The sequence below is a fragment of the Athene noctua genome, chromosome 1, assembly GCF_965140245.1.
Source record: "Athene noctua chromosome 1, bAthNoc1.hap1.1, whole genome shotgun sequence".
In the NCBI taxonomy this organism is placed as follows: Eukaryota; Metazoa; Chordata; class Aves; order Strigiformes; family Strigidae; genus Athene; species Athene noctua.
In genome coordinates, this window is record NC_134037.1 from 173,395,452 (window position 1) to 173,422,976 (window position 27,525).

Sequence of the window (27,525 nt, forward strand, 5' to 3'; positions counted from 1 at the left end):
CCTCCCCTGACCTTTGTTGTCAGCCTTATACCTGATAAACTGTACCTACTAGCTATCTGACAAGCAAACTGTTCTGTTCTGGTGACTCAAAATTGTGGGCAGAAAAAAGTTATTTGTCCTTAATTTGGTAATAAATATTGCTACTTCCCATTCCTAAAACTAGGAAATCTAATGAGCATCTTTTTTAGAAGCTAGATGATAAGGACTTGAATTTGCTAGATTTGGTCAATGGCTTTTAAATACATGCTTGGATGCTTCTTATCTGGGAAAGCATTGAACTGATTCCTTGTTTGCTCTTCCCTAATCCTTCAAAATAAATTAAACTAATATATGCATAAATCTTATATGCTTTACTTTCCTTGAATTCTCATTTTCATTATATCTAAATCTATTGTATTTTAGTTTTTATTACCTCCTAAAGATCTCAAGTCATTAGTTTGAAGCCCATCTTTTTCCCTGTGAGAAACTCTAGATCTACTTCTTATTTTCTGGTCAGATTGCCTGGATTTTATGTATCTGCTTGACTAACATATAAATTACTGTAAGTGTTAATTACTTTTCTGCTAGGTAAGGTGTCAGGACAGAAAAAGCAAGATTAACAGTCTTACAGTGGCTTTAAGCCAATAGATAATAATTAAATATTCATAAAATATTAAGAAACAAACATTACTAATTAGACTTCATGAGTTCCTAGGAAAATCCTGCCTTATCTGGTAAGAATGTAAACCCTCTGTATCTTTTCTAAAATACACTGTAAAATCTAAGAGAATATAGAAGAATAGTATCCTTCTATAGCTTTATAGAGGAAAATAGCTTACCCTTGCTTAATTTGATGGGTTAAAAGATGAAGAATGATTGTCATTTCGTATCTAGTTTTATAGGTACTTTTAAAATAAGTACAAGTTATACTTGGTATTTTTAGGTTAAGACTAACAACAATTTTTGGAAGATCCAGACCAAATTCTTCGTATTATTTGAAAACAACAAAGAATTTTTCTGTTTTAAATCAAGCTGACACAAAAAAAAAAGTCCTTATAAACAGTCTTTTCAACAGCTCTACATGCTTTTTTCTTTGTTTTATTTTTGTATTTGTGTGCAACTAGGCAATACTACAGGATCTGGAGCAAAGACGTCCCCAGCTGGATGAACTAATAACTGCAGCACAAAATCTAAAAAACAAGACAAGCAATCAAGAGGCCAGAACAATAATTACTGACCGCAGTAAGTGGTGATTCTGCTATCATATGATGTTTCAGCAATTGTGGAAAGCATTGTAATACCTGATACGCATAGCATTTTTCAGACACTTTATGCCTTTGCCATGAGAAGGAAAGTTCTATTAGGAGGCAGTTCTCACACAGATTTTCCAGATTACATACAGAAGAAGTGAAAGTGATCATATATTTCAAATTTTTCACCTTTATTTCGTATTGCTTGTCTTCATAGTGGAAGCACATTGTAGAAAATATAAAATGTGGTCACTGTAGATAAAGAAATACATTTATTCTTAAACAAGGAGCAAAAAGAAAGAATTCACAGAGTGTAGCCATAAGCTTGTAAGAAGTTTTCAACTCCATACCCCATAGTACAACTGCAGCCTCTTCTTTCATCTCCCCTCAGTTGAAGCACAAGTCTGATGATGCTCTGTATTACTCTGTATTAGTTCTTCAGTTCTGGTTTCCCTTTCCAAGATTAACCAACTAGCTGTGTCGAGGGTGGAAAAATTAGTAGATTAAGTTTTAGAAGTCTATAGAAGACATAGTCTTGTCACTCTTGGATGCTTGCATGTCCTTATAGGATAAAACATGCTCTCAAGGTCATGCTATAAAAGCAGCCCTCTGTGGTGGACTGTTACATATCTTCAGTTATTATTTTAATTACTGAGGACTGAAAACTAAAAAAGAAATATTTTCTTATGGTCTTAGAGGTCCCCTGTGGAGCTTAGAGAAGACCCAGGCCAACTGCTGTGCATGTGGCCAAATCATTTTAGGTGGATGCAAACTGTTCTGTACATCTTGGGCTGCAGTTTCTGAGCTGTCCCAGAAACTGATGACTGTGAAGGTGTATATGTAGGGCTAAACTACTCTATTTCCATAGTTTAAAAAAAATTATATATATATATATTTTTTTTTTTTTAATATATATACATATTACCTCTTTATTTTTATTCCATTAGGTAAATACTTTCAAAATCACATTGCGTGTTTGGATTGCTTTGTTCTTAGTAGCACGTACAGACATTGTTTTGACTATATACTATGTGAAATAACATTGTTAAACTGCTGTTCCCTTTCCGGCCTTGACACACATTACTGAGAGAGAGAGAAGCTGTATTTGTTTTATCTGAAGTTTGAGAAGAAATAGATAGTGCTTATGCATTACATAAGAACCTATTCCTCTTTGGCGCACAAATTAATTTTAGAATTACATACTCAGTTGAATTCAGATGAAACGTGTACATATATATCTTAACTTTACAGTACTTATTCAAAGCTAACATATGTAGCACTCCCATCAGTATTTTCTAGCATTTTTTATTTTTTAATTCTGAGACAAGTCTTGTGAAGATAAGACTTGTAGACTTTACATGAAAAGCAAGCATAATTCCTATATCTCTTCATGTGAATTTTGTGCATAACTACATTTTGTTCTGTTAGAAAACTTTAAGTGAAATTACCTTCTAAGGTATATGATAATAAATGTTTCTTTCCAATACAGAAGAGAAGAAAAAAAAAAAAAAAAAAGTGAGCTATCAGACTGCAAATCAAATTAATTATTTGTTAACCCAACTATATTGCAGCTTGCATCTGTGGCTAGCAGTGTGGTGAATATATTGTATATGATGATTTCTTAGTTTTTATCTGTAAGGATTCCCAAAATGATTAGCTGGTTTTGAACAAAGTATACAAGATTCATTTTTGCTGTGCTTTAGCAATTTTCTATGCTGAAATTGTCAATATCCTTGACTGCAAAAGTGCAACTTAGGATGCAGTGGTTACAGGTCACGTCCCTTTCTGTACTTTCAGGTACATCTTGCTGTCCTTCTAACATCATCTTGTTGATAATGAAATAATTTTGAAGTAAACAAAATATTTATTGTCAGAAATATACAGGTTCTATGTTTCTGCAATGGAGGGAGATAAAGTATGACCAGGGCCATTTTTGATCCAGTCTTCTGAGGCAGCAAACTAGATTCATGAAGGTTTTTTTCACACTTAGTTTATATTTGTACAATTGTAGGTAGTACTAAACACTATTCAAGAGGTATTTATTACTTCTGAATTTTAAGGACATCATGATATTTCCGGGGGGGGGGGGAAATGCTGGGACTTTACAACGTGACACAAGGTTTTCCTGAATATATGCCAAATGTGGCATAGTGTCACCGAAAGTACTTCTTTAAAACATCAACAGTAATTTTTTATATTTTTAATTGCATGGGGTTTTTTCCCCTGTATGTTGTATGAAGAAGATGGAAATCACTCTGTTTGGTTTGAATTAGGCCCGCTAAATAACTTTATAGGCAGGACCCACTTGTTTGTGCTGCAGGTACCATGGGGGTAGTTGATGCCTCCCACCTGTTCACAAGTGCCATGCTGTCCTGGACATAGGAAGACCCGCCTTATCCCCAGCACCACTGGGTGCTCTGTAGCTGTGTGCTCTCTTGACACAGCCCCTCTGAAGCCTGCTGTGCTGTACCTAGTGCAGTTGTTTTCCCTTGCAGTCCAGCACATACTGAGCCCAGCCTACTGCACCCAGGGTGTTGTCCCCAGGCCCATCCCCGTGAATCTTGCTTGAAACCAGAGCTGAACCCTGGACTAGAGAACCTGCTTCACTTGCTAAGGCCTGCACGTTCTCCACAGCCTTAGAGAGCATCCCCTCTGTTATACTCGGACCTTGCGCCAGAGACCTACTGGAAGTCCTTCCTGACTACCTCACTCAGGAACTGTTTCCTCTTTCCTGTGTTTTTTCCCTCTTCATGAATACAGATAGGTTACCATGGTTATGTCTTAGCAGTTATTAGTGCTCATTCAGTCCATCCAGTTTCATGACCTGAGCATCAGCACTGTGCTGTTCGTGCTCCTCTGCAGCAGCTATGTACCACTCTGACATGCAGCCTTCTGTAACATCACACTATCAGGTGCCAAATGCACTGGATCCCATCATGAAAGGAAGGGGGTGCAGGGCTGTGCTGTGCCAGTCTGTCACACAGGAGCTGATAGACTCAATTGTATCTAGTGCACCACCTCTTCCCTGAGCTGAAGCACTCTTTGTATCTCACACTTTGAGAAGTAAAAAGCTGAGAAGATGAGCTAATTTCTATATAAATATATTGTACATTGCCTTTTGCTACTAAGGTGTTAGTAAAAAATCCAACACAATCATATGGTCAGTATCACTGAACAGATATATTATAAATACTAAATGAGACTTGTAGCTACGCTACAAGGTAGCTGCATTCTCCATCACAGCATGGGTCAGAATGCCATCAACTGGAATTTAAAACCTGAAGGTTTTGGCTTCTCTGCTCACATTGGTAACTCTTAAGTCATTCTGCTTGTATATTATGCTCATTAAAATCTAACTTTGAATTATATTTAGAAAACATTATTGCCATTTAAAGTATTTATAAAAACAAACAAGATAAATGTTTTATACAAAACCAAGCAAATCAAAAGGCATTTGTTAGAGAATCTCTGTGAACTGCAAAAAAAGTCAATGATCATGATTCTATTTTTCAACAGAATTGTAGTATTGCATCTTTCTTTAGAATTTAAAGATAAGCTCATACATTTGAATTATTTTCTTTGAACCTTTTTTCCTCACCATTTCATTATCTGTATTAATTGTAGGATCTACACTACATAAAAAGAACATGGCTCTATAAAATAAAGCTTGTGTTATGTTTACATAATGTTATATTTAAATCTGTTTATTCTGTGTTGAGCATAGTTTGTTTACAACTTATGTATTAGAGAATACATAAGAATAATAATTACATTTAGTCTTGTGGAAAAGTTGTGGCAAAAAGTCAGATATCTCTCTGCTCTTTTAACGACCTCAGTAAAGCATTCTATTCTAATAGAACCATATGCTATACAATAACGTTTTTCTCTACATAATGCATCACAGCTCTAAAACACTTTGCTTTACTGCTCTTGAAAATGTTGTTTCTTTAAATTGAATGAGTTTATAAGCAACTTTGAATATAATAGTGATTAAACTTTGAAAATTCCTTTTATTTTCCATCAGTTCCTATGTATAGAATACATAAAGCCAGTAACAAGTCAATATAGAAATATACTGAGAGATAATAAAAACAAATTTACAGTCGTAAAATCAGAAATACTAAAGTAATTACAAAGGCTATGTTAGATCTTGCTAGATCCTGGAAATGTAAGGAACTTTAAATAGCAGGCCTTCCTACTGCTGTGTTCACTCACACACATGCAAAAGATAATGGTGAGTAAACCCTTCTGCAGTTTTATTTTTCTAGTAATTTACATCCCAATTTTGTAATGTGTTTTCTGGCTGTGTAAGTGATAGAGGAAGTATGAAGATGAATATTTATAGAACTCTATGAAGAAATAATCTCTTACTGACCAAAGAATATCTCTTTCAAGATTATAAGAAGCCAAAGTTAGCTTATGTCTTTCTTCAGCAATTATGTGAAATGTAGTGAATTCTCAAAATATCACTTGAGAAGTTCTAATACATTAAATACATAAATAATAGCAATAAATATAAGCATTTAATTTATAAGCAGTTTTAAAAACAAAGTCCACACATGTATGAATAATTTATAGAGGATGTCTTCAGAAGAGTTATTTTGATTTTGTGGTTTGTTTTGTCTTTGTTGTTGGTTTTTTTTAAAGAAAAGCTATATGTTATAATTGGTTGTTAGGAGAGCTTTTTTAAAATTAATCTGAAAAGAGTCTCAGTGTCTCTGTGCCACTCCATAAAAATGTCTTTATCGAATAGTTTGCTGTATTTGACAGTTTTATGGCAAAATCATCAACTTGTCATCACTTTCACAGCAAAATGTATGGAAACTCCAAGCGAATTACAGGTGTACTGTTGTTCTCGACATTTTAATAAAATAGCCATCTCCATTGTGCTGCCATCCACGTGGTTTTCTCTTAGAGCTATTGAATGCAAATAATTTACCACTCAAAAAACCCGAATTCATACAATCTGGAATTTGTCATCCAGTAGTAAAAATCCTAGTTACCAAGACTGTAAAAGAAAAGTGTAAGAGAAAACTGTACTTGTGTACAGTTTACCCAGTTATCTTGTTCCTATTTTTAAGCTGTATTATTGAATAAACCCCAGTATTCTTTTATCTGTTTTCCATTAATTTCAAGAACTTCCCAAGAGCCTGAGTAATATTTTTCCTATATCATAAAGATACGATGTTTATTAATTACCCTGATTTATTACTTCACATCAGAAACCTTGTTTTTCCTATGAGAACTCTATGCCATGGAAATTAAGGGAGGGAGAAACCATTTGTTGCTAAAAAAGTGTCAATAGCAAGATAAAACTGTAGCTCTGAAAGGGATAGCATGTTACTGAGTGAAGTACCGCATTTGAAACCAGTTCCTTTGCACAGGTTTCCTGCTACAGGATTTGTAAGAAAATTATGGGACATTTTAAGAAGGAATAAGAAGTTATATTGGAACACTAGGGAGAATTGACCTTTAAGAATGGGAAATAACAAGCTCCAGATATGTTTGAATGATCAGGGAATTACAGTTATGTATCACTTCTCAGGCTAGATATACTAGAAACATATGGCTCCATGGCAAAGGGCAAGATCTAAACTGCCTACTTCAGGTGTCATAATGCTCCCAAAAAGGCTGTGAGACTACAGGGTGACCTTCCTCCATTTCTGGTTATATTCTTGAGTAAAAGTGACACAGATTTTTAGGTAGCCCCAGAGCTGCTAAGTGTAATAGTTGGTATCATAGCCAGTATCTTGCTCAAAGCTCACTTACCTTCTCAATCCTGTGAAAAGAGTTAAATAATTACTAAACTCTCTGTTGTGTAATAATTCAGGTAGAACATAGCTGTCTAGTTCTAGACCAGGTACGTCTAAATAGACAAGAACAGTCTCCTAAATTTTATATTCCTGGAAAACAGTCTGTGCTGGAGAACAGGCACCCTGGATTGCTATATTGGAATGAGGCACTTGATTTTGCTCAAATCATAATTGTTAGTAAAATTTTGTCATCTGTCCTCCAAAAAAAATAGGAGAGCAGAATGTTTGACCAAATCTCTCATCAGGAAATTATGACCGTAAAGTGAGTTCTCTGATAATTGTGAGCCTGTGAACAGCAAACATAAAGTCCAGTGAGGAGATGTGCTGCAGGAAGAGACCTTTCAGAAAGAGTGATATGGAAATAATTTTTTTTTAAAAGCCTTTAAATAATTTCAACTAGGCCAGAAAAGTTAATCACACACACACCTCCCTGAATAATGAAAGCATGGTTTGGTAAGGGGATGCTTCACCCTAACAGGTTATGCATTACTGTCTGATGTAGCCATAAGTACATGAAGTTAACTGATTGAAAGATTTGGGATGTACCGTCAGCTGCCGGAAGGAGAACATACTTGCCACTTTAGCCTAGGGAAGGATGTGGTATGGCGTTGTGGGGGAGCTTGTGTTTGAGTCTGCTTTGTGTCTTTTTTTAACCTCTAATGGTTATCATTTAGGGACTGAGTTAATCAATAGAGGTGGTCAGTCAGAATACAGAAAAAAATGCTCCTAATTTATACTGCCAAGAAAATTGAAGCCTACTTAATATTCTGCAATTTGCTCTGCTCTTCTTAAAATGTTTGGAGGCTGAGGTGATAGATGTGATTTTAGCAGAAGGGCCAAAGCATTTAAAACTTCAACCTCCCCCAACTTTCAACCTACCCAGTCACCAATTATGTGAAAGTAAGTGTTGCCCAGAGGCATGAGCAGAGATGAAATGACAGAAAGTCTTGTTTTCTGACTGTCAGCAGGCAATTCCTTTCCCTAGGTACTACTGTCTGCTCCCCTACTATGGTAAGTCCTATTAATAGTGTTGTTAGGGTCATTTTTTCCTTCTTTCTGCTCAAGGGGAGTCATATTTTAAAAGTCTGGTTTTATGTAACTATCTTCCTAAAGTCTTTGTGCAAATATTTAATACTTATAGAAATCTGTATGCATATATCCATTTGAAGGAGCTTTCTTTTTTTACTTTAACAAGCCCAGTGAAGTACATAAGTTGCCAGGAGCTGTGCTGTTGCACATCTGCTGCCAACTGTATCAAAACCATTTTTCACAGTTACACATACTTGTTGCATTTTCATGCTTGTACTACTGTGTATTTCATGGGTGATTTTAATTATCTGTAAAAACACTGAAAACCCAACCTTTCATATTTACAACTATGAAAACCGTTTTAAAGATACAGTGCTGCATTATGAAGACACCTCAGCTACCTCTGAGACTAAAAGCTGTCTAGGCTCTTGGCTGAGGGGGTTTGCTTGGAATGGCAGGACATGCCGTGAGTGCCTCCTTCCATGTGTGTGCCTCCAGATGTGTCCCCTTTTACGTGTCTCCTCCATTTTGTTTTTCCAGACGCGCCTCTTCATGCTTCTCCTTGCATCTCTCCTTTTGTGTTTCCTCACCAGCCTCCCACTGTGCCTGCTGCTGTCGTGCCTGCAGCACATTCAGGCAGAGGCACCACTGGCTCCTCTCTTTGGTGGGCGCTCTGGCAGGTGCCGGCTGCCCCCATGGCTCTCAGAGCTGGCTGGAACCAGCTGCCACCAGCACAAGGCAGCTCGTGGCCTCCTCCCACCCAGGCAGCTGGGGGTGCGCTGCCGGTGCTGCCTGAGCTAAGGCCATAGGTCAGACAGCTGCCAGGCTCCCAGGTGATGTGTGGTGTGAGCAGAGTTCACAGACTCTTTCCTGAAGACCACAGGACTCCTAGAGGTGTATTTTCATTTGCCTTCCTGTACTTCCTTCATTTCCTGTTCTCCTCCCCGTCTGCCTTGTAGAAAATGCTGTTTCATGTAACTGTTTTAACTCATTTCTGTGTTGCTTCTTCCCTTGTTCTGTTTACACCATGTCATTGCACTCGTCTTTCACTCTGGCTGTGCCCTTCTGCTTACCTCCTCTTGTCTTGTCTCTCCAAGACAAGGATTTGCCTTGTGAAAATTGCTGTCATAGCTCTGTCTGTAGTGTAGCTAATGCTGAAAACCTGTATTGGATTTAGAGATGGTTGCGCAGGCCTCCTCAGAAGTGGTGTTCGTTTTTTCACAGCCTTATACAGGAAGTGTCCCATTATTTTTCTGGTTGCAATGTGTGAGATCTGGTAAAAAAATAGCCAAATAATAGTCTTTATTTTTAGACGTTAACTACTTCTCTTAGACTTGATCTTATCAGCTTCTCAGATACCATTTGATGTATCTCTGAATTCTTAAGTTTAATAAACCTAGAGCTGCTTGCTGCAGCAGAAATGGAACAGGTCTGTGCCTCTGCCTGTCTGCTTTCTGCTCAGAAACACTGCCCGTGCTTCCAGTACTGCATGCTGGAAACATCTTAGAGAGGACCAAGAGGGATGCTGCCATCAGCAGTGAAAGTGCTGTGCTCTGATACCTACCCACACAGGGTGACTTTTGTCAGTAAGAAGTCACAGAATGCGTTGAAAGTGATGGAAATGCTTTGTCCTTGGAGACAGTTGGGGAATGAGTAATCATGTTTTCATTTAGCTGAAACAGGACCTAGCATCCAAATGCTAATATAAACACTTGGACTAGGGATTAATTTAGTTGCATCTGTACTTTCAATCAGTGAAAGAAGAGGCAAGATAAGGGTAACAAAAAATTCCAGGATATCAAGAGAAACCCTCATATGCGTGATGGAAAGTAGAGAGAGAATGCTTGCAAAGACTGAGGCAGCCTATTGGTAAAGCGGGCTGCTACAACAAAGAAAGGAGGATTTTTTTTTATTCCCTCCTTGCAAATATATGATTGTATATGAGGAATACTTACCATTGGTCTTTTTTCTTCCTAGTGGAAGCCCCCTCCCAAACACTAAGCACCAACTTACTCCTTATGCCTAAAGTCAGTTGTGTGATAGCATATGGATTATTTTTTTTTTCCTTTAGGGATCAATGAAAATACAGTAAGAGCAAACTTCTTGTATCGTCAGAGGTGAGGATGACCTCGATTTAATATCCCAATCTGCTTCGGACTTTCATTGTAATTCTAGAAAAGTCTTTTAATTTCATATGTTTAAATATTAATTTAATATTCAGTTCTTTACCTAGATAAGGTGGGAAAATATATTTTAGCTCACATCATTTGTCTTCAATATGTGTTCAGAAGACTAATATTTTTTAATCTGTTTTGTTTGAATATTACAAACCTATGTCTATGCTGTTTTGGCTGGTGTTTCAAGGTAATACTGTGTTAGGAATAATAGCTTGCACAGAACATTGTAAATTTAACTAGAAGCAGACATATAAACAGTAAAAATATAAATTTAATTTTATTTTTATCCATGATGATACAAACAGAAGACCTATGCTAGCTGTGTTGTGACAAATGAGTCAAACTGAAAATAAATGGAAATAACAAAAAAGGAATTGTTCAGAAACAGAGTTTTCAAAATGTGATCAAATTACTTGTCCACTGACATTTCATCCTGAGTTTGATGGGCAACATTTCATGTTCAGTTATTTTAAAAACTGTTTCAGAACCACATATATTCATTTGTGCCAGACCATAGTTTTCTGTAGTAATTACAGAGCAAACAGGAAACAAAGGTCCTACTCTGTAGAGATTAAAAGCTAAATTTAGATGCCACATAATCAGTGATATCAGGCAAGTGCAGATTTTGGTGTACATTGTGTCCCGTCTTTTTTTCTAAAATGAATGTAATACACAAATACCATATATTGCAACCTGCAGTTGTTCTCAGACAGTCTGGTTAAGCCCCCCGGAGTATGTTTGGCCTATGGATTTTACTTTGGCTATCATCAGTATAAATTTATCATGGTTTTAGTTTTTCTTGAGTTGGGAATAAACCAACAACAAAACCAATATTTTGCACAGCCCAAATCTCCTTTTCAAGTCCAACCTGAGTAAATACTGGCTTAGCCTGTGTGAGAGAGGTCCTAAAACTTTGGTGAGTAGTTGCACCAGCTGGTGGTTTCATTTTGTTATGTATACCAAATCATCATTATGGTGACTTATGAAATACTGTAAATAATTCAAATAATTTAATTTTCTTACTGTTTTCAGGACCATAAGCATATGAAAATGGTGGTTCTGAGGCTTTTTAATCTGTTTTTTAGTGGATAGGAATGCTCATAGGATTATGCCAGCCTTTATCAGGTCAGAAAGGGAGGAAAGGGGAAATAGAGTAAAAGTTCTGGAGATTAGCTGCTCATATTTCATCTTTCTTATCAGCAGGCCTATTGCGTGATAGGTGAGAGAATGACTCATCAGAGGGTGACCTGGACAATCCCTAGCTGAGTAACAGCAAAGGAGTGTTGATGTTAAAAAGTCTGATATATAGTGAGAAAGTGGTGGCATCTGGGCTCGGTGGAACTTAGAATGTGAAACAGACTATTTAGAAAAGATTTTATTTCATTATATTTTAATTGGATGGGAACCTGCATATAGCATAGAAAACACCTATGCCATGGAATTTTTTCCTGGAAGTGTCAGACTGCTTTATCTTCTTAAGTGTAGAATGAGTGCAGTATTCCAGGTAGATATAATAATTTTGCAGAATATTCATTACATTCTCAGTATTATTATTTCTGAATTTTTACATTTTTGACACTTGACTTTCTTCACTGCAACGTTATATTAAGATGGCAACGGTAATGGTTTAATCTATTCATTGGATACCTTTCCTTCGCTCCATTTTATGTGCTTATGTTATGTGTTAGAATAGAATAGAATAGAATAGAATAGAATAGAATAGAATAGAATAGAATAGAATAGAATAGAATAGTTCAGTTGGAAGGGACCTACAAAGATCTTCTAGTCCAACTGCCTGACCACTTCAGAGCTGACCAAAAGTTAAAGCATTTTACTTAGGGCCTTGTCCAAATGCCTCTTAAACAGTGACAGGCTTGGGGCATTGATCACCTCTCTAGGAAGCCTGTTCCAGTGTTTAATCACCCTGTCTTTAAAGAAATGCTTCCTGATATCCAGTCTAAACCTATGTAGTGTGTTAGGTTCAAAGTTTTCTGCGTTTCAGCCATATTAGAATAGTGATTTTGAATTGTGTTGGTTTGTCTAAAGTAGATTAAGTTTAGTCTAGTTAGGTCTCATGAATAGTATGATCTGTGTTGGAGTACCAAAGACATGAAAAAAAGAAGCACATATGTCTGATTAAAACAAAACACCCCAGAACAAACCCAACCCCTCCTTAACCCAAGAACACAGTAAAAGACAAGTTATCCTTTTGTCAAGATTGATGTAATTGGCACATTATATTTTGTTTTCTTTTATTAGTCAGCTAAAATATTGAACTGACAGATCTGGTATGCTGTGCATTTTATTTTTTTTTAATTTATGAATCTATTTGGTTGTTAAGAAACAAGTACATGCATATGTCATGCCAGGTTTCATAGCTTGGGACCCAGTTCATGTGACCTGAAGGAGTAGTCCTGTAAATTAAAAATAGGAAAAAAAAAAAGTTAGGTTTTTTTCTTACATTGCAGAGTTATGCTTCTTTAATAGTTCAACTACCAGCATTTCTATGATAGTCCCTTCATTTTCTAATCAGTGCTTAGTTAAAAACAATAAAAATGGAGCAGTATAGCTACACAGATGATGCTCAAAATGTTTGAATGTTTAGAAATTAAAAAAAACCAAAAACATTTCTTCGGCAACGTATATTACTTCCTTAGTTGACTCTGCTGGATATCTGAAGTGTATATGGTCATTTTAAGTGTGCAATTTATCTATTTATTTGGGTTTTATTTCAACAAAGTCCCAACACTACTCAGTCACATAAGTGGAGAATATTAATTAAAAGAAAAAAAAAAAAATTGTAAGAACCTGCTTACAAAAGAATCTCTGGGTCATTTTTCAGCCTATTTTTAAGTCCTAGAATATTGAATTTCAGGCCATTGAGGATTTCAAGTGTTGGGAAGCTAAGACTGTCTTTTTCTGCATTAAAAAGTATGGATTAACCAGTATCAAACTGATAGCATCTTCTGGAGTATATAAAAAATAGGTGAAAATGTGCAAGGGGAGGCAGAATGAGGTGTAAGACATGTGGAAATGTCTGTCTGAAGTAGAAGCAAGAGCCCTGAGGAATTAACTCGCCTTTGGAAATACTTAGTTCAATATTAATATAATTTTTCTGAGGGACTATAATTGTAAATCTAAATAAACCCCCCAGCTTTTTTTTTTGTCTTGGCCAGAAATGCAGTCTTTAAGGTACAGTCTTGCAATATCTGATGCATTTCTTCTCTTGGGAAGATTACTGTAAGAGAAGTAACTATTTTACCCAAATCACCCATACAATACATAATCTATTGTGTAAATGTTCCTTTCTTTTGAGTCAATAAGCTTCTAGCTGTGCTGGATTTTCTAGTCAGCTGTCTCTGAAAAAATATCATGGAGGAAGCTGTTTATCTGATATTTCACCAGATTACTGAGTACTGCATCCAGCTCTGGTGTCCTCAGTACAAGAAAGATATGGACCTGTTAAAGCAGGTCCAGTGGGAGAGCCATCAAGGCTGGGACACCTCTCCCATGAAGACAGACTGAGAGAGTCAGAGTTGTTCAGCCTGAAGAGGAGAACACTCTGGGGAGACCTTATTGTGGCCTTTCAATATAGAAAGGGGGCTTATAAAACAGATGAAGAGAGGCTTTTTACCAGGGCCTGTAGTGACAGGACAAGGGGCAGCAATTTTAACATAAAGAGGGTAGATTTAGATCAGATATAAAGAAAAAACTCTTCACGGTGAGGGTGGTGAGATGCTGGAGCAGGTTGCCCAGAGAGGTTGTGAATGGCTCCTCCCGGCAGTGTTCAAGGCCAGGCTGGATGGGGCTTTGAGCAACCTGGTCTAGTAGCTGTCCGTGCCCATGGCAAGGGGTTGGATCTAGGTGATCTTTAAGGTCCCTTCCAACCCAAACCATTCTATCATCCTGTGATTATGAAATTGGTAATTTGTAAAGAATACATATTTTCTATTTGTTGTGAAATAACAAACATACTAAGTTAGTTCAGATAGAAAATGCCTGCAATTTATGCTTAAAGTTGAATATAGAAACCCTTTTATTTCTTTGCTTTGAAATAAATTCTTGCTCATTTGGAAGTTTTCTTTGCTTTCAACAGCAAAAATAAAAGGCATGCGTGGCTTTTTTTGGTTCATCCACTGAGATTAGCTCAGTATTGTTGCCAGTACCCTGTTTTCTGAGACTGTTCTGTAGGTGAATGAATGGAGCTCTAGAGTCATCTCCCAGCTGACCTCCGGCAAGAGGCATATGCCATCGAGATACAGGAGTTGAATCACTGTGAAGATTTGGTATTGCCAGAAGAGGCACAGCAAAATTTCACGATAGTCTGTGCTCATAATTCCCAGTCATGGAATACTGTAGAGGGCAGTTGTAGCCCAGTGATGGTCTCAGAGTTAAGACCAAGAAATGGGAGCAACCATGTTGCTTACAGACTATTGCACAATGTGTGCCAGTTTACCCTTGCTGGTGCAGCTTAATTATTGAGTATTATAGTGGTAAGGATTTGGACCTTGAGGGTTACAGAAAACAAAACCTTAGCTTTTAGATGTTGTTTTCTGACAGCTCATGTCATATGTAATGTCAAATAACAGAAGGAAGAGATTTGCTGTTTATCCATTGTAAAATGAATCAAAGACAGTTGCAGTCTTTGAATTTTGGATTTTGGATTTATGATTTTTGTAGGGAGTGGAAGTTCTCTTGAGGAAATTACTTTGCTTCTTGAAGAAGAAAATAGAAATATAAACAGCACATAAAACTTTGCTTCAGTAACTTGGAGGCTGATATTCACACAGTTGCAGAAATCTTAAATCCATTTTAATTTTATAGGTATTTCGGTACTCTATGATTTCCTATAGTATTGCCCATACAGTCAGATCTGAATCTATTAAATCAAAACAAAAACAAATCAGCATTCAGATTAACAAATCAGGTATATTTGAAAAGCAAGTCTCAGGTTAAACTCAGTAGCAGTTAGTAGGCTGATGACATTGAAAATATACATAGTAAATATGAATGTATGATGGCAACACAAAGTTATGTGGTACTAAGAATTTTGAAATTCATTGCCTGTATGCTTCATTAGGTAGGTAATGAATTTCTTACATTTCGGGACTTAAATTGCCAGATCTGACATTATGCTTTTGCATCAGTGAGTATAGAAGTCTATGAAAGTGTCAGTATATTAAAGCTGATGTACTTTAATAATGCTAATAACATTCTTGTTTATGTTCAGAGAAAGTAGAATATAATTTCACTAATTTTATGTCCCACCTTTAAAAACAGGCACAGACAAGTCATGTTTCTGCTGAAAAAAAGTTTTTCTTAAATATTTTATAGGTATGTTGATTATTACAAACGCTATCGTCCATGAACAGAAATTAGATTCCTAAGTTATTTTCCTTCTAATAGCTTAAGTAACCAAAATTCTAGAAAAAAATATTAACAGGCATTTGGGCAAAGATAAATAGTAAAATACCTAGTCACTTCTAATTAATCATTACATTCTGAAGAAAAGACAGAAATTAATGATTTGTTTTTGTTATGTTCTTTGAAAACTTCTATAAATTTAAAACCGAAATGACTGGATTACTTACATATTCACTCGTCTAGTTTATCAGATTAATCACAATTCTGTGGCTTCAGTTTGGGTACCTTCCATCAGTCTAAATACCATTTCTAAATCTAAGGTGAGTCTTCATAATTATATAATGATTATTTAACAAAGTAGCTGAATTCAATAATGCAGTAGCTATTTTCTACTTACAACAAAGGAAATTGAATAAAACAAACATTTTGAGATGATTAAATAATTCTAGCAAGGGAACTGTCTGTTTTTTTCAGTTAGTACAATGTAGCTAAAAAGTTATTTCTGCATATCATCCAAATATGGGAGTCTCTGCCAAAAAATTCTCAAACAACTTAGTAAACTTCTGGTGGCTTGTCCATATGCATCCTGCTTTTGGGGTTAGGGAAGAATCACTGCTGACTTTGCATCCTGACTGATCAGTGGGACCGAATGTGGCAGTCCATTTCTCCATAAGTGTCCTGCTTTTCTTCTTCAGGCTCTGATGGCAATAGCAAAGTATTAGAAGTTCATTCCCTAATCTGTATATCCATCTCCCTGGTCAATACTTGTAGATATTTTTATTTGTTTCTGTAGATTTCTAACAAAACTAGACTTAGGTTTGTTACCTATTTCATACTAAATCCTGAAGAATCTTACTTCTCTTCATGGGAAGTGTTTATTTCTCACATCAAAATTTTACAGATTGTATAACATTTCAAAATGCAAGGGAAGTGCTCCTCCACATCATGCATACCATGATCTGTTCCCTTTTTCATTTAGTGAAAAACTGATCATGAAAACTTAATTTGAGAGGTGATAAATGTTATATACATAAATACTTTCATAAAAATTGACAGACCAGTGAAGGCTTTCTGAAGGACCTGTTTTCCAAATAATAAGCTCTTGCATGCCCTTCTCAGTGCTCAGTCATGGAAGTTGCTTTTTGCTCGTTACAAGAAACTGATTTCTTTAGATGTGCTACCAGCATAGTCTGGTCTCTTAACTCCCACTCTGTATAGCAAGGTATAATGCATGCTTCACAGTGATGAGGAATTATTCACTTGGTGCTTAGTGGAAACCACTTGACAGTTTTCAGTTCATTCTGTTTGATCTGACACTTCCAAAAGAACAGAGTGACCTTAATCAGTTTGATCATATGGAAGTGATTTCTAGATAAAAGAAAAATAGGCTTACCCAAATGAAACAAAACAAAATGAAATCATAGAGTTGCAGTAGTTGGAAATAATTACCCCCCAAAAGTATCAAACTACAAAATGAGATTATGAGTGTGTGTATGTTTTCAAAAAAACACTTAGCTGTTGAAATCTTATTGCCTATTTTTCTTAGTCTCTGAGATGCCAAGGAAGGTAACATTCTTTCTCCCAGGTCTTTCAGGCACATTTTCATTGCTCTTCATCACCCCAGGAACACAACAGAAGGCTCTGAGTGCTTCTTTTCCTGGTTTCTCTTTTAATACCTTTTTTCTCAGAAACTAGAATGTTGCATAACAATATAGTTCCTTCCTTCTTCACAGGTATTTTTCATACACTTGTTTATATGTAGCTTAATTTGTGTACATGCTTTCTGTTTTGCCTATGTAAGCCATAGGCTTTTTTTAAAAATGCTGTTGTTACACATTATGATACATATGTGATAAGGAATAATTTTCCATAAATACCTTAATAGATTTATGATGCATATAAGCCACATCTGACATCCTACTGGCATAAATGGTAGACTTCACATTAAGCTAGATATTCTAAGTTACCATCCCACCATTAATTTTGTGCTTATTGGCTAAATCATATCATCACATTACTGACCATCTAAGGGATACATAAAATGTCTCAGATGACACATAATTAGTGGTTTTCCATATTTAGTTAAAGTGTAGCTATAACTTTCTAAGGTCATTGTTTAAGAAGTATGACTTTCAGAAGCCTCTGAAAATGTTAAGAGGAATTCTGCTTTACAAGAAAAGATAAAGAAGGACAGATGAAGCATAAATTACTATCTGAGTAGGCTGGCTCCAACTGTTCTCTACTGTGTACTCTGTCCTATCCAGCTCCACTCCATAATGATAGCCTCTAGGCAGCAACTTAGTAGATGTTTTAACTGTTCCTGTAACTCCTTAAGTTCTTCAGCATTTAAAAAAGAAACGTTTTAAACTTATCCTCATTTGACTCTGCATCTACTGCGCAAATTTTCTTCCTAGACCAGGCTCTCACAGATTCACGACTGTTTGTGAGAACAGAGCCTTTTGTCAAAGGATGTGTGTGGTATGATAGACTTTTAATAAAGTGATTCTTCCTTGAAGAATAAGACTCAGGTCAGACACCTCCTGTTCTGGAAGGCAGCAGAAGATAAGTTAGAGCATTTTCAGCAAGAAATAATAGACAAACGGAGAACTTTAACTGAATCCTTTTCCTAGGGAAGAAAAAAAAAAATTATTTGCTTAAAACAATATAATAATGAAAAGCAAGGGTAACCACAAGATAAGACAAAGCTTAAATGAGCTTTTAACTGTGATTCCACTCATGTGGTTTACTGAAAATTGAGCCCAAATTGGAAGGCATCAGAAAGCCTTGCATGTAGTGCATGATTACTGTGCCTTCAGAATGGTCTTGTAGACCTGTAAAAAACATCTCTTTCTCCTCATAATTTATTTATCCCTATTATGTGGGAATTTATACGGTTTAGTGGAAGAAAAGGAGCAGTGTAAAAAAGGTACTTTCTGTTTAAATCCGTATTATCTCGTTTCTCCACCATGCCTCTGAGAAAACCTGCTCACTGTTTAGTAAGACACATTTAAAATCTTTAGGATTGTAAAAACTAGTGTTTTACACTGGCACAAAAGTTTAAATAAATTAAATTTTATATGGATAAAAGTGTAGATTAGTTAAAAACATATGAAGTAAGATGAAATGCACAACAATTAGCTATCCAGTACATTCAAAGTAAAGTATATTATGGGGCTGCAACTCCAACAAAAATGAATCCAATCCGATGGACTATTAAAAAATGAAGCTTAAAGCGTGTACTTTTCTTTGAAAACAGCTTGGTAAAGGACTTAAACTCTAGAGAAATGTAGGAGTAATGTCTAGGGAGATGTAGGAGTAATTTTCAGGATAACATATGATTGAAAAAAAGTCTTGTATTGACAACTTTGAAGCTACGGTAAGACGCTTCCAGGCCAACCAATGACAATGTTGGGACTGGGCTGTTTTTAACCCGTTCCTCCCAGAAATCTACAATTTTTATGTTTTCAGCGTTTTCTAATATTACAATGCCTAAGTAATCAGTTTAGCTCTGCACACTACTGTGTCTTACCGTCTTCTACTTGTGGTGCTGGCTGGTACATGCACTGTCATGTACAGCATTGTGCTTGCAGTCCTATGACTGTGCTAACCGCGTTCAAACCAGGGCTGCATCCAGTTCTGTAGCAAGATTTTGTTAATGCAGTACAATGACCTCACCCACCAGTTTCTTAACCTGTCATACCTGACACTGTCAAGTGAAGTTGTTACAACTGGCAAAGGACATAAAATATTTTCTTCTTTATGCTTTCATTCTGTTTACCAGTGACAGCCATTCTGTACAGCCACAGTGTTTAAAGGCTGCTCAATAGCCTAAGAATGAAGATCTCAGTTACTCTTTTTTCTTTCAATGCCTTGGGTGTTTCATATTACTACAAAGGAGAGGAGGGAAAAAACACCCTTAACATTTGAGAGATTGTGACAAAAATATGAAACTAATCATAAGTAATTTTTCAGAACTGGTTAGATTTCAAGCTCAGTATATCTCTTCATCACAATCATTGTTGCAAGGTATAAATAAATTGAAACACAAAAGATGCATATAAAATGATTTTCATTTTTTAACTAAGGAATATCAGTGCATCAGCAGCTTCTTTTGGTAACATGAATTATAACTGTCCACAATTCTGCTGTTTTCCAGTTATATTCTGCAGCAGGTCAGATTGCATTAGACCCTCTAGTCTTCAAATCTATGAACCCATAGTGAAAAAATTACTTTATAGGAAAATGTCAGTATATTGTCAATAATGCTTTTGAAAAGCACTCTCCTACAGAGCAAAATGACTGCAGTTTAGATAATTCGTTGGGAAAGGAAAGCAGAGGTTTTCTACCTTGCAGATTCTGTTGCTGTTCATCACTTGTTAAGGGTTTTTTTGAGTGTGTACTATATTCAATGGACTTCTCAAACTGGCCTGGTATGACTGCTTTTTTTCATCTTTGCATAGGCTAAATGTAACTTATAGTAACATGAACTGTGTGCTCCTATTACTGACAGCTTCTTCTCAGACCCTTTTTCTGTTTCCACTGCTGTTATATTTTAAACAGCAGAGAGTAAACTTTCTCAGTGAAGAGTTATATTTGTCTTATCAGTGATATGAACTCTTAATGGAGAAAAAGATATTTATTTTTATTTGTTGTTTCTCTATTATACCTAGTGTATGAAGAAACAGTATCAAACTTTTTGTTAATGAACAAAGCTGAATCTTAAGCCAGCAGTCTCCTTTGCTGAGATTGTTCTTTCCTCAATGTACTAAATCAATGATAACCAGATTGAATAATAATTTTCTTGTGTTTGATTGCTTTAAATGCAGTTTTTTGCTTTGTTATGTCTTCTAATGACTTACTAAATCTGTGGTCAGTTCAGCAGAATTTCTTTTGTCCTTTTTAGTGATAGAATCATTATTGAACAACTAGTGAATAGTAGTGATGAAATAAAGAAATTGATTAGCAACCTTAAAATCATGTATTGGTAGAATCTCACCATGTCCCTAAGTTATTCATTTGAGAGAGTTCAGTGGTGAACTGGGAGCAATTGGATCCATGCTGGGACACTTTCCAGTAAGCAAGTGCAAATCTTGGTTTTCACTTTAGGAAATAACCTGCTGTATGTATTTTGTCTTTGTGATACTCAGTTTAGACATTAATTGTCAAATATTTGTGTGGTTTTCTATTCAGTTAATGGCCACATGGATTGATAAAATGATTTAAAATAGTTTCTTTTCCTTAAATCTATAAAGAAAATAATGTTCATTTTTTCCAGATTGCCCCTTTGCAGATTAGTTGGTAAATAAACTCTGTACTGAATAATTAAGAACCCTCTTGAGATAATTTCAAATACTGATTCTTACAATAAAGATACTGTGCTGTTGCCAAATTTTTTGGGGGGGAAGGTAGAAACTGGATACAAAGGGGGAGTGCCACACTAAAAAAGGCATTTGGCTTTGAAATGGAGAAGGCACAGGATTTAGCTGTAATGAACAATGTAACTGAGGTGCTTCAGAAACTACTGAACTATGGGGAAAAAAGGGTTTTGGCATCGTTACTAATTATTTAAAATTCTTGTGCTTCAGTGATATTAATAATGCACGTGGAGCCACACTTGTTCTATCTAGGCAGTTTCAATGTGTAGTCATGACAGTATGTAGGTGCAATGATATATAAAAGGCAAAGATTAGTATCTGATCTCAGTAATATGCCATTATAATCTATAGAATGCTGTAAGGACAGTTGCAATACTTTTGCTGTCAAAGCTTATTTTTTTCGTCATATTAAATATTTTTACCTAGGTTTCAGGTTATTTAGTAATCTTTGCAATAGTCTTTTGTCTGTTTTTGTTTTATATATTTCTTTTGGTTTATTGAATTTTACTTATTGCAGGCCTTAAATTCAAGGTAGGAAATAGTGATCAAATTTTTATTCTTTAGTTCCTCCAAAACTTGGGCAAATCTTTTTCTGGAAAAGCACAGTCCCTAGAAAAGGACTGCTAATATGTCATACTTGGATACAAACCTTATTAGAAATTATGGTACAGATTACTTATCAATAAAAATCTATAAATATTTTGATTTTTATTGATAAGAAATGTCAGCATTTATTATTAAAAGTAAATATTATGAAAAATTAATATAGATATAGACCAAGTTTTCTTTTGATGCAGTTCTGCAACAGTTTTCATTCATCTCTTAATCTCTCCCTCCCCAAAAACCCAAAACAAACCCAAAAACCAAACAAACAACCCACACCAACAAAGAAACTTATAATAAAACAAAAATAGGGGGTTTTATGGACAGCTGACATAAACAAGCTATTATGCTTTTGTCAGCTATGTACCAAAATCTCCAGGTGGACAGGAATGAAAAGATAACACACTGAATGTCTCAGAGTCTAAGAGGGAAGGAGCTTGAGTAGTTATTTGCAGGAAATAGGTGGCAGCTATTGCCCATGTGCCAGCAACACTGTGGAAAGTGTTTTGGCAGTCTTGGTCCCCTAGACCTCCAGCACAACCCTTGATCCATATGCTGTAGCCATAGCACAGAGACTTTATTTGAGCAGTTCAAGAACACTTCTTTTATTCACCCTTCCTGTAGACCAAAATCTCTTTGTTGTTTCAAGTATATCCTGAAGCTTACATCAGAAATCCTCATCCACATAGAGCACGGAAATAAATTGTTGTTTTGTGACCTTTGTATACAGCTCTCTGAAATGAGGGGTTAGATTTGCTTCAGATTAAATTTGAGTATTTAGGCCCTAGGCTATTCTTGCTTTTCTCTGATTGTGCTTTGTTTTCTAGTTCTTTTTCTTCAGTTCCTTTTGATTTCCTTTGACTTGAACATGGTGCTATATGTGCTTACTCACATTTTTTCTCCCTAGTCTTGAGTAGGGGCTGCTGAAAGATTTTCTTCTCTTTCTCTAAACTTCAACTGAATCCATTGAAAGATCTTTATCCCTTCTGGAAGAAGGAATTTCACTAATAGGTGGAAGTCTCCTTTCCCTGCTGAAACATTTCTCATCACTCTAGTCTTAGGCTTGCAACCATTCTGGAATCAACCCTTCAGTGAGAGATGCAGTGTTGGAACTACTGCTCAATGATCATTTCAATTGCTTTCTGAGTGCTCTAGGAATCTCTGTTCCCCTCACTAAAAGGCCTGTGAATTTTCAGTGTAGTGAGGCAGTCTTCAAGAAAATATTGAGAATGTAGTTACTGCTGACTAACCTCAGTAAATTTAAAAAAAAAAAAAAATTAAAAAGCTTATTTCTTCATACAGTGCATAGATTTTACTGTTTGTGGAGTTTTGTTTGGTTGGTTTGTTTCTGGGCTTTTTTGGCCAAACTTTAGTTGCTTGGACAACTAGGTCTCCTGATGTTTTTATGCTACTATGGATGAGTATGATGCTGGATGCTAGCCAATGCTTATTATCAGTGATTTTAGTGATTATTAAGTTCCCACAAATCACATTTCTTTTAAATACTGGATAAAGCTAATCATTATTTTATAATTAAGAGGGATATATGAGAAAGTTTTTTAGACTTCACAGTTTGTTAGCATTTGCCTTAATAAAAAAAAGAAAATATAGCCATTAATTATATCTTGCACTAAGTCTTTAACTAATATTACTGAAGTCCCTAAAGAACTTGTTCTTTAGAAAATATTAACCCTTGTGTTGGTTTGGTAAAAATGAAAGATTATTGTCAATGCTTTTTCTCAAATGTGATCCTGTTTCATAATGCTTTTTGAGGCATGAACCTGGCATTTCTGGCTGCTTATGCATTAAAACACATGCTGTGTACCATAGTGTCATACTGTGTGACCCAGAACAGTTTATCTGTTCTTCTTTGTTAAGCTAAACTTAGTTGTAATTGCAGCTTAAAAGTATAAGAGAACTCCAATATGGTCAGTTCTAGAAAGAATTTAAATGTTACTTTTTTAAGTTTTAACATTGTCAAATTTTTTACTCCCTTTAAAAAAAAAAAAAAAAAAAAAAAAAAAAGAAGAAAAAGAAAAAGCTTTTAAGTTTTGTTTTTCTTTTGTGTTTCACCAGTTGAAAAGATACAAAGCCAGTGGGATGAAGTGCATGGATACCTCCAAAGCCGGAGACAGCAGCTTCATGAGATGTTAAAGGATTCAACACAGTGGCTAGAAGCTAAACAAGAAGCTGAACAGGTTCTTGAACAAGCAAAAGCTAAACTTGAATCATGGAAAGAAATTTCCTACACTGTGGAAGCCCTGAAAAAGCAGAACACAGAGCTTAAGGTCACTACTGAGAATTGAAATATTTCTGCTAAAGTTAATTAGATTGTTAAAGAGAATGTCCTATATTGGACAGTGCACATTGAGAACTACTTTTTTATTCCTATTTTCCACAAAAATAAAAAAAAAAAGAAATTAACTTACAAAGTCTGAAATGTGTGTCACATAATCCTTGAATTAAATTGGTTTTAACTTATCAGTCATAACTGGCTGATCCTGTGGGAAGAATACCTACCTTTTCACACAAGTATTTCTCTTCTATTCAACAGCCTCAGCTGCACTGGTACAGCAGACTAGGAAATCCTATAGTATTGGTATGTCTGTCTGCACTGATAATGAAGTTGTATAGGTTGTCTGAAAGTAGTTTAGAAAAGGGTAAAAAAAAAACCAACAAACAAACCATAACAAACTATATGGAGGTATTTTGAAAATCAAGCATTTTAGATTTGCCACAGGATAATCTCACTGGGTTCAACCCTGGCAGGGGTATTAACTGCAAAAACCCTGAAATGGCTGCTCTTGTAATTTTCTCTCACGTATTGTCACATTCTAGGTGCTCAAATGTGCACCTCAGTTAACTTCTGTAGCTGAGCTATATCTCAAGTAGCAATGCAAATATGCCATAACTGTTGCATCAGTTTTTAAGTTTGTTGTTATGGAAATGGTCATACTTTGGTGACATTCTTCACGAATAAATTTTGAGAATAGTTGTTTCAGATGAATAATATCTTATTTTCTGGTTGGGGAAAACCAACACTGAAACCAACCAATTGATCAGCCTCTTAAAGTGAGTCCTGCCTCCTCGATAATGGAATGGTACATTTTAGTTATTTGGGAGAATAGTTACACAAATATTTTCTGATATGTCCTCCTCTCCTGCCTACCAGATTTTATTTTTTTTTTTTAATTCCTACCACTCAGCTCTTTAGTTAAAGATTTAGAACAGTCTTATTTGCACGGTTGAATGGTAATGAACTGCTGTGGAGTGTGCTGGGGTGAGGTCCTCATCAACTGGCTTTGCTGCCAGAGAAAGTATGTGTATAACTTCATGATTGGTCTTCAGCTATCTCCATCACTATTAATTAATTGTCTTTCTGATATTTAGAAGTAGATGCAAAATCTCCTGAGGTTTTTGCTTGTTTTTTTCTTTTTTGCTTACCTGTAAGAAGCATAAAAACTTTCCTCAGCACATTGTTTTAGGGCTGAGGGGTGGGTAAATGTTCTCATTTAAGATTATACCATAAGGGTCATTGCTTGGGGAGGATGGATTATGGTAAACAAGGGCAATCACTCACTAATGTATTGTAAAGAGTTACAGATTAAGTATACTACTGTCATTCAGTGTAGATGACTCCCATTTGTCACTGTCTTTCTGCAGAGATGGAGTTCTGGCTTCTGCCCAGTGTTTGGTTTTTTTTTAAAAAAAAAAAAAAGAAAAAAGCTTCAACAAAGTCAGTGTCCCAGGTCTGCAAAGACTCAGTTAACAAAAAAACAGTTCTGTGCAAACACAGTTTTACGTCGTTGTGTTGAAGTGTCTTAAGTCTCAAACACAAATTACTTAAATAGGAAAATAATTGCAAATAATAGTTTTAGAAATTGATTTTACATCCACTTTTAAACAAGAATATATGAGGTTTAGATGAGGTTCATCTAAGAGTGTATGCTTTTTGAAAAACTTCTGGGGGTTTTGGATGAACATTCTCCAAGTAGAGAACTAAGAATATGCCCTTTTTCTCCTCCATCCCTCAAGTTATAGAGAAAGTATACTAGTATACTTCTTCACAGAATGTGTCTCTATGTATAAAGAGTTTTTGAAAGGATATCTGAGATTCTTTTCACTCTTTTAAAGGAAATGAAGCACTTGGGCTATCAGTATCTTTAGCCATTCTCATCCCAGTCTGGTTTCAATGTGACATGTGGCAAGTTACAGACTTTAGTCTATAATTATAATTACAGTGTCACAGCTTGTCCATCTTAATTTGCTGCGCTCATCAACAAGCTCTACTCTTCCATGGTTGTTTCCTTTAATTTCATTGGTTTTGCCTAGCCTTTCTCCCCCAAGTCTGGAAGAAATCAATCTTTAGAGAATAAGGGTGGTAGTTCTTTTGTTTTTTCCTTCTTTTTTATTTTCTCTTTCTTTTGTGCCAGCCTTCCTAGAGGAATTATCTTTGTCTGCCAGTAATTCCTATTGTGTCAAATCCCTCATGAAAGCTTTTCAGATGTGACAGCATCAGCTGTTGTGTTCATGCCTGAGATAAGGGGTCATGAATTCTAAGGAAAGTGGAAATATTTTTTGAGTTTAGCAGCTTTATATTTCTTCTGTATAGTATTATCTAAACCGAAGGACCTAGGAATACATCAAGTCCTCAAAATAAATGCTTTCCAGGATTCTGTGCCAAGCTCATATATTTTGATGTTGTCCCCTGAATATGTAGAGTAAGTATGCTGTCTTTTGGCTTGCTGTTAGCCTGATGAAAATAAAGCTGCCATTTCCATTCATTTATGTTGAGGGAGAGAGAGAGGTCAATACAAATCTTAAATAAATTCTTCAGACATATTCATTTTGTCAGCTTTGTATCTCAGCAGAGCTTGGTGTGAGAAAGTAGTCACCAAGTGTTCTTTTGATTTGTTTGTTAAACATTATAGGTCTGGCTAAAGACAGCTGAGCTAATGCAAAAGTTCCCCTCTGCTCTAAGTGAACTTTAAATCAATGCTTGTGTTAAAGTTTTTCTCTTAGTGCATCCTTACACATGAGTAAATGGTAAGTAAGCTCAGCAGTACAAGTCTTTTGATTATTTATTTTTTTACAATGCCAGCATAATACAAAAATTAGTAACTGGCTTGTATTTGGTCAACGATGTTTTTAATAGAATTTGTCACATTTTTTTCTGACATTTAAAAGAAAAGAATCAGAAATTAATTCAGAGCTAATTTGCTGAGGATTAAATTATTTTTTCATACTGTATTTTAGTTTGATATTTGAGAACTAAATTCTAAAGTCTGGGGTTAGGTATGGAGAATCAGCATATGGGATTCTGGCCAATGGAAGTCTTTACCCATTAAAGCCCTGTTTGTTATTTTTTATGAAGTGATGACTGCAGATGGTTAACTCAGCAGGCTGAAGGTTATAGGTGTATAAATAGTACACAGTCACACTTCAGCTCCTTTCCATCCCCAAGTCATCTGAACATCAGCTATTGTGAAACTAGTCTCTTCTTAATACACTCCTGAGCTTATGTTAAAAGGAATAAACCTGCTAGGATTGCCTGTACAGAAGGATTGGCTCCTTCTATTAGTAACAGCTAATAAGACATCTCTCCTCCCTCTGTACCAATTTAGGTGGGATAACCTAAAGGAAGAGGAAGAAGGATGGAGACAAGGTTTCCTTCCTTTCCTTCATTAACCACCTATTTCTTGTTCATCTAAATAGGAAATTAAATAGCAGCCTGATTACATCCCCTGCTGTGTTGGGACTCAAGAGGCCAGGCAAACTTCCGCTCGCATAGCCTTGGGGGTGAACTTTATGCCCTGGATTTATAGATAAGACTGAGGCTATCTTGCTTGCTTTTGTCATCTTCTTGAAGGGAGAGTAGCATACTAGATAGTCTTTTGCCACTCCCTCTGTATCAACATAGGATGAAGTACAGTCT

At 35.8% G+C, this 27,525-nt stretch overlaps 1 protein-coding gene across 8 annotated transcripts in view; it reads left to right on the plus strand.

The window, feature by feature from the left end:
- Positions 1 to 27,525, plus strand: part of DMD (dystrophin) — a 1,208,865-nt gene that overhangs the window by 894,892 nt on the left and 286,448 nt on the right. For all 8 annotated transcript variants that reach the window (XM_074905425.1, XM_074905436.1, XM_074905445.1 and 5 more), the window contains 2 exons: positions 1,104 to 1,221; positions 23,667 to 23,878. In XM_074905425.1, the coding sequence (XP_074761526.1) occupies positions 1,104 to 1,221; positions 23,667 to 23,878 (330 nt within the window). The remainder of the gene's footprint in view (positions 1 to 1,103; positions 1,222 to 23,666; positions 23,879 to 27,525) is intronic.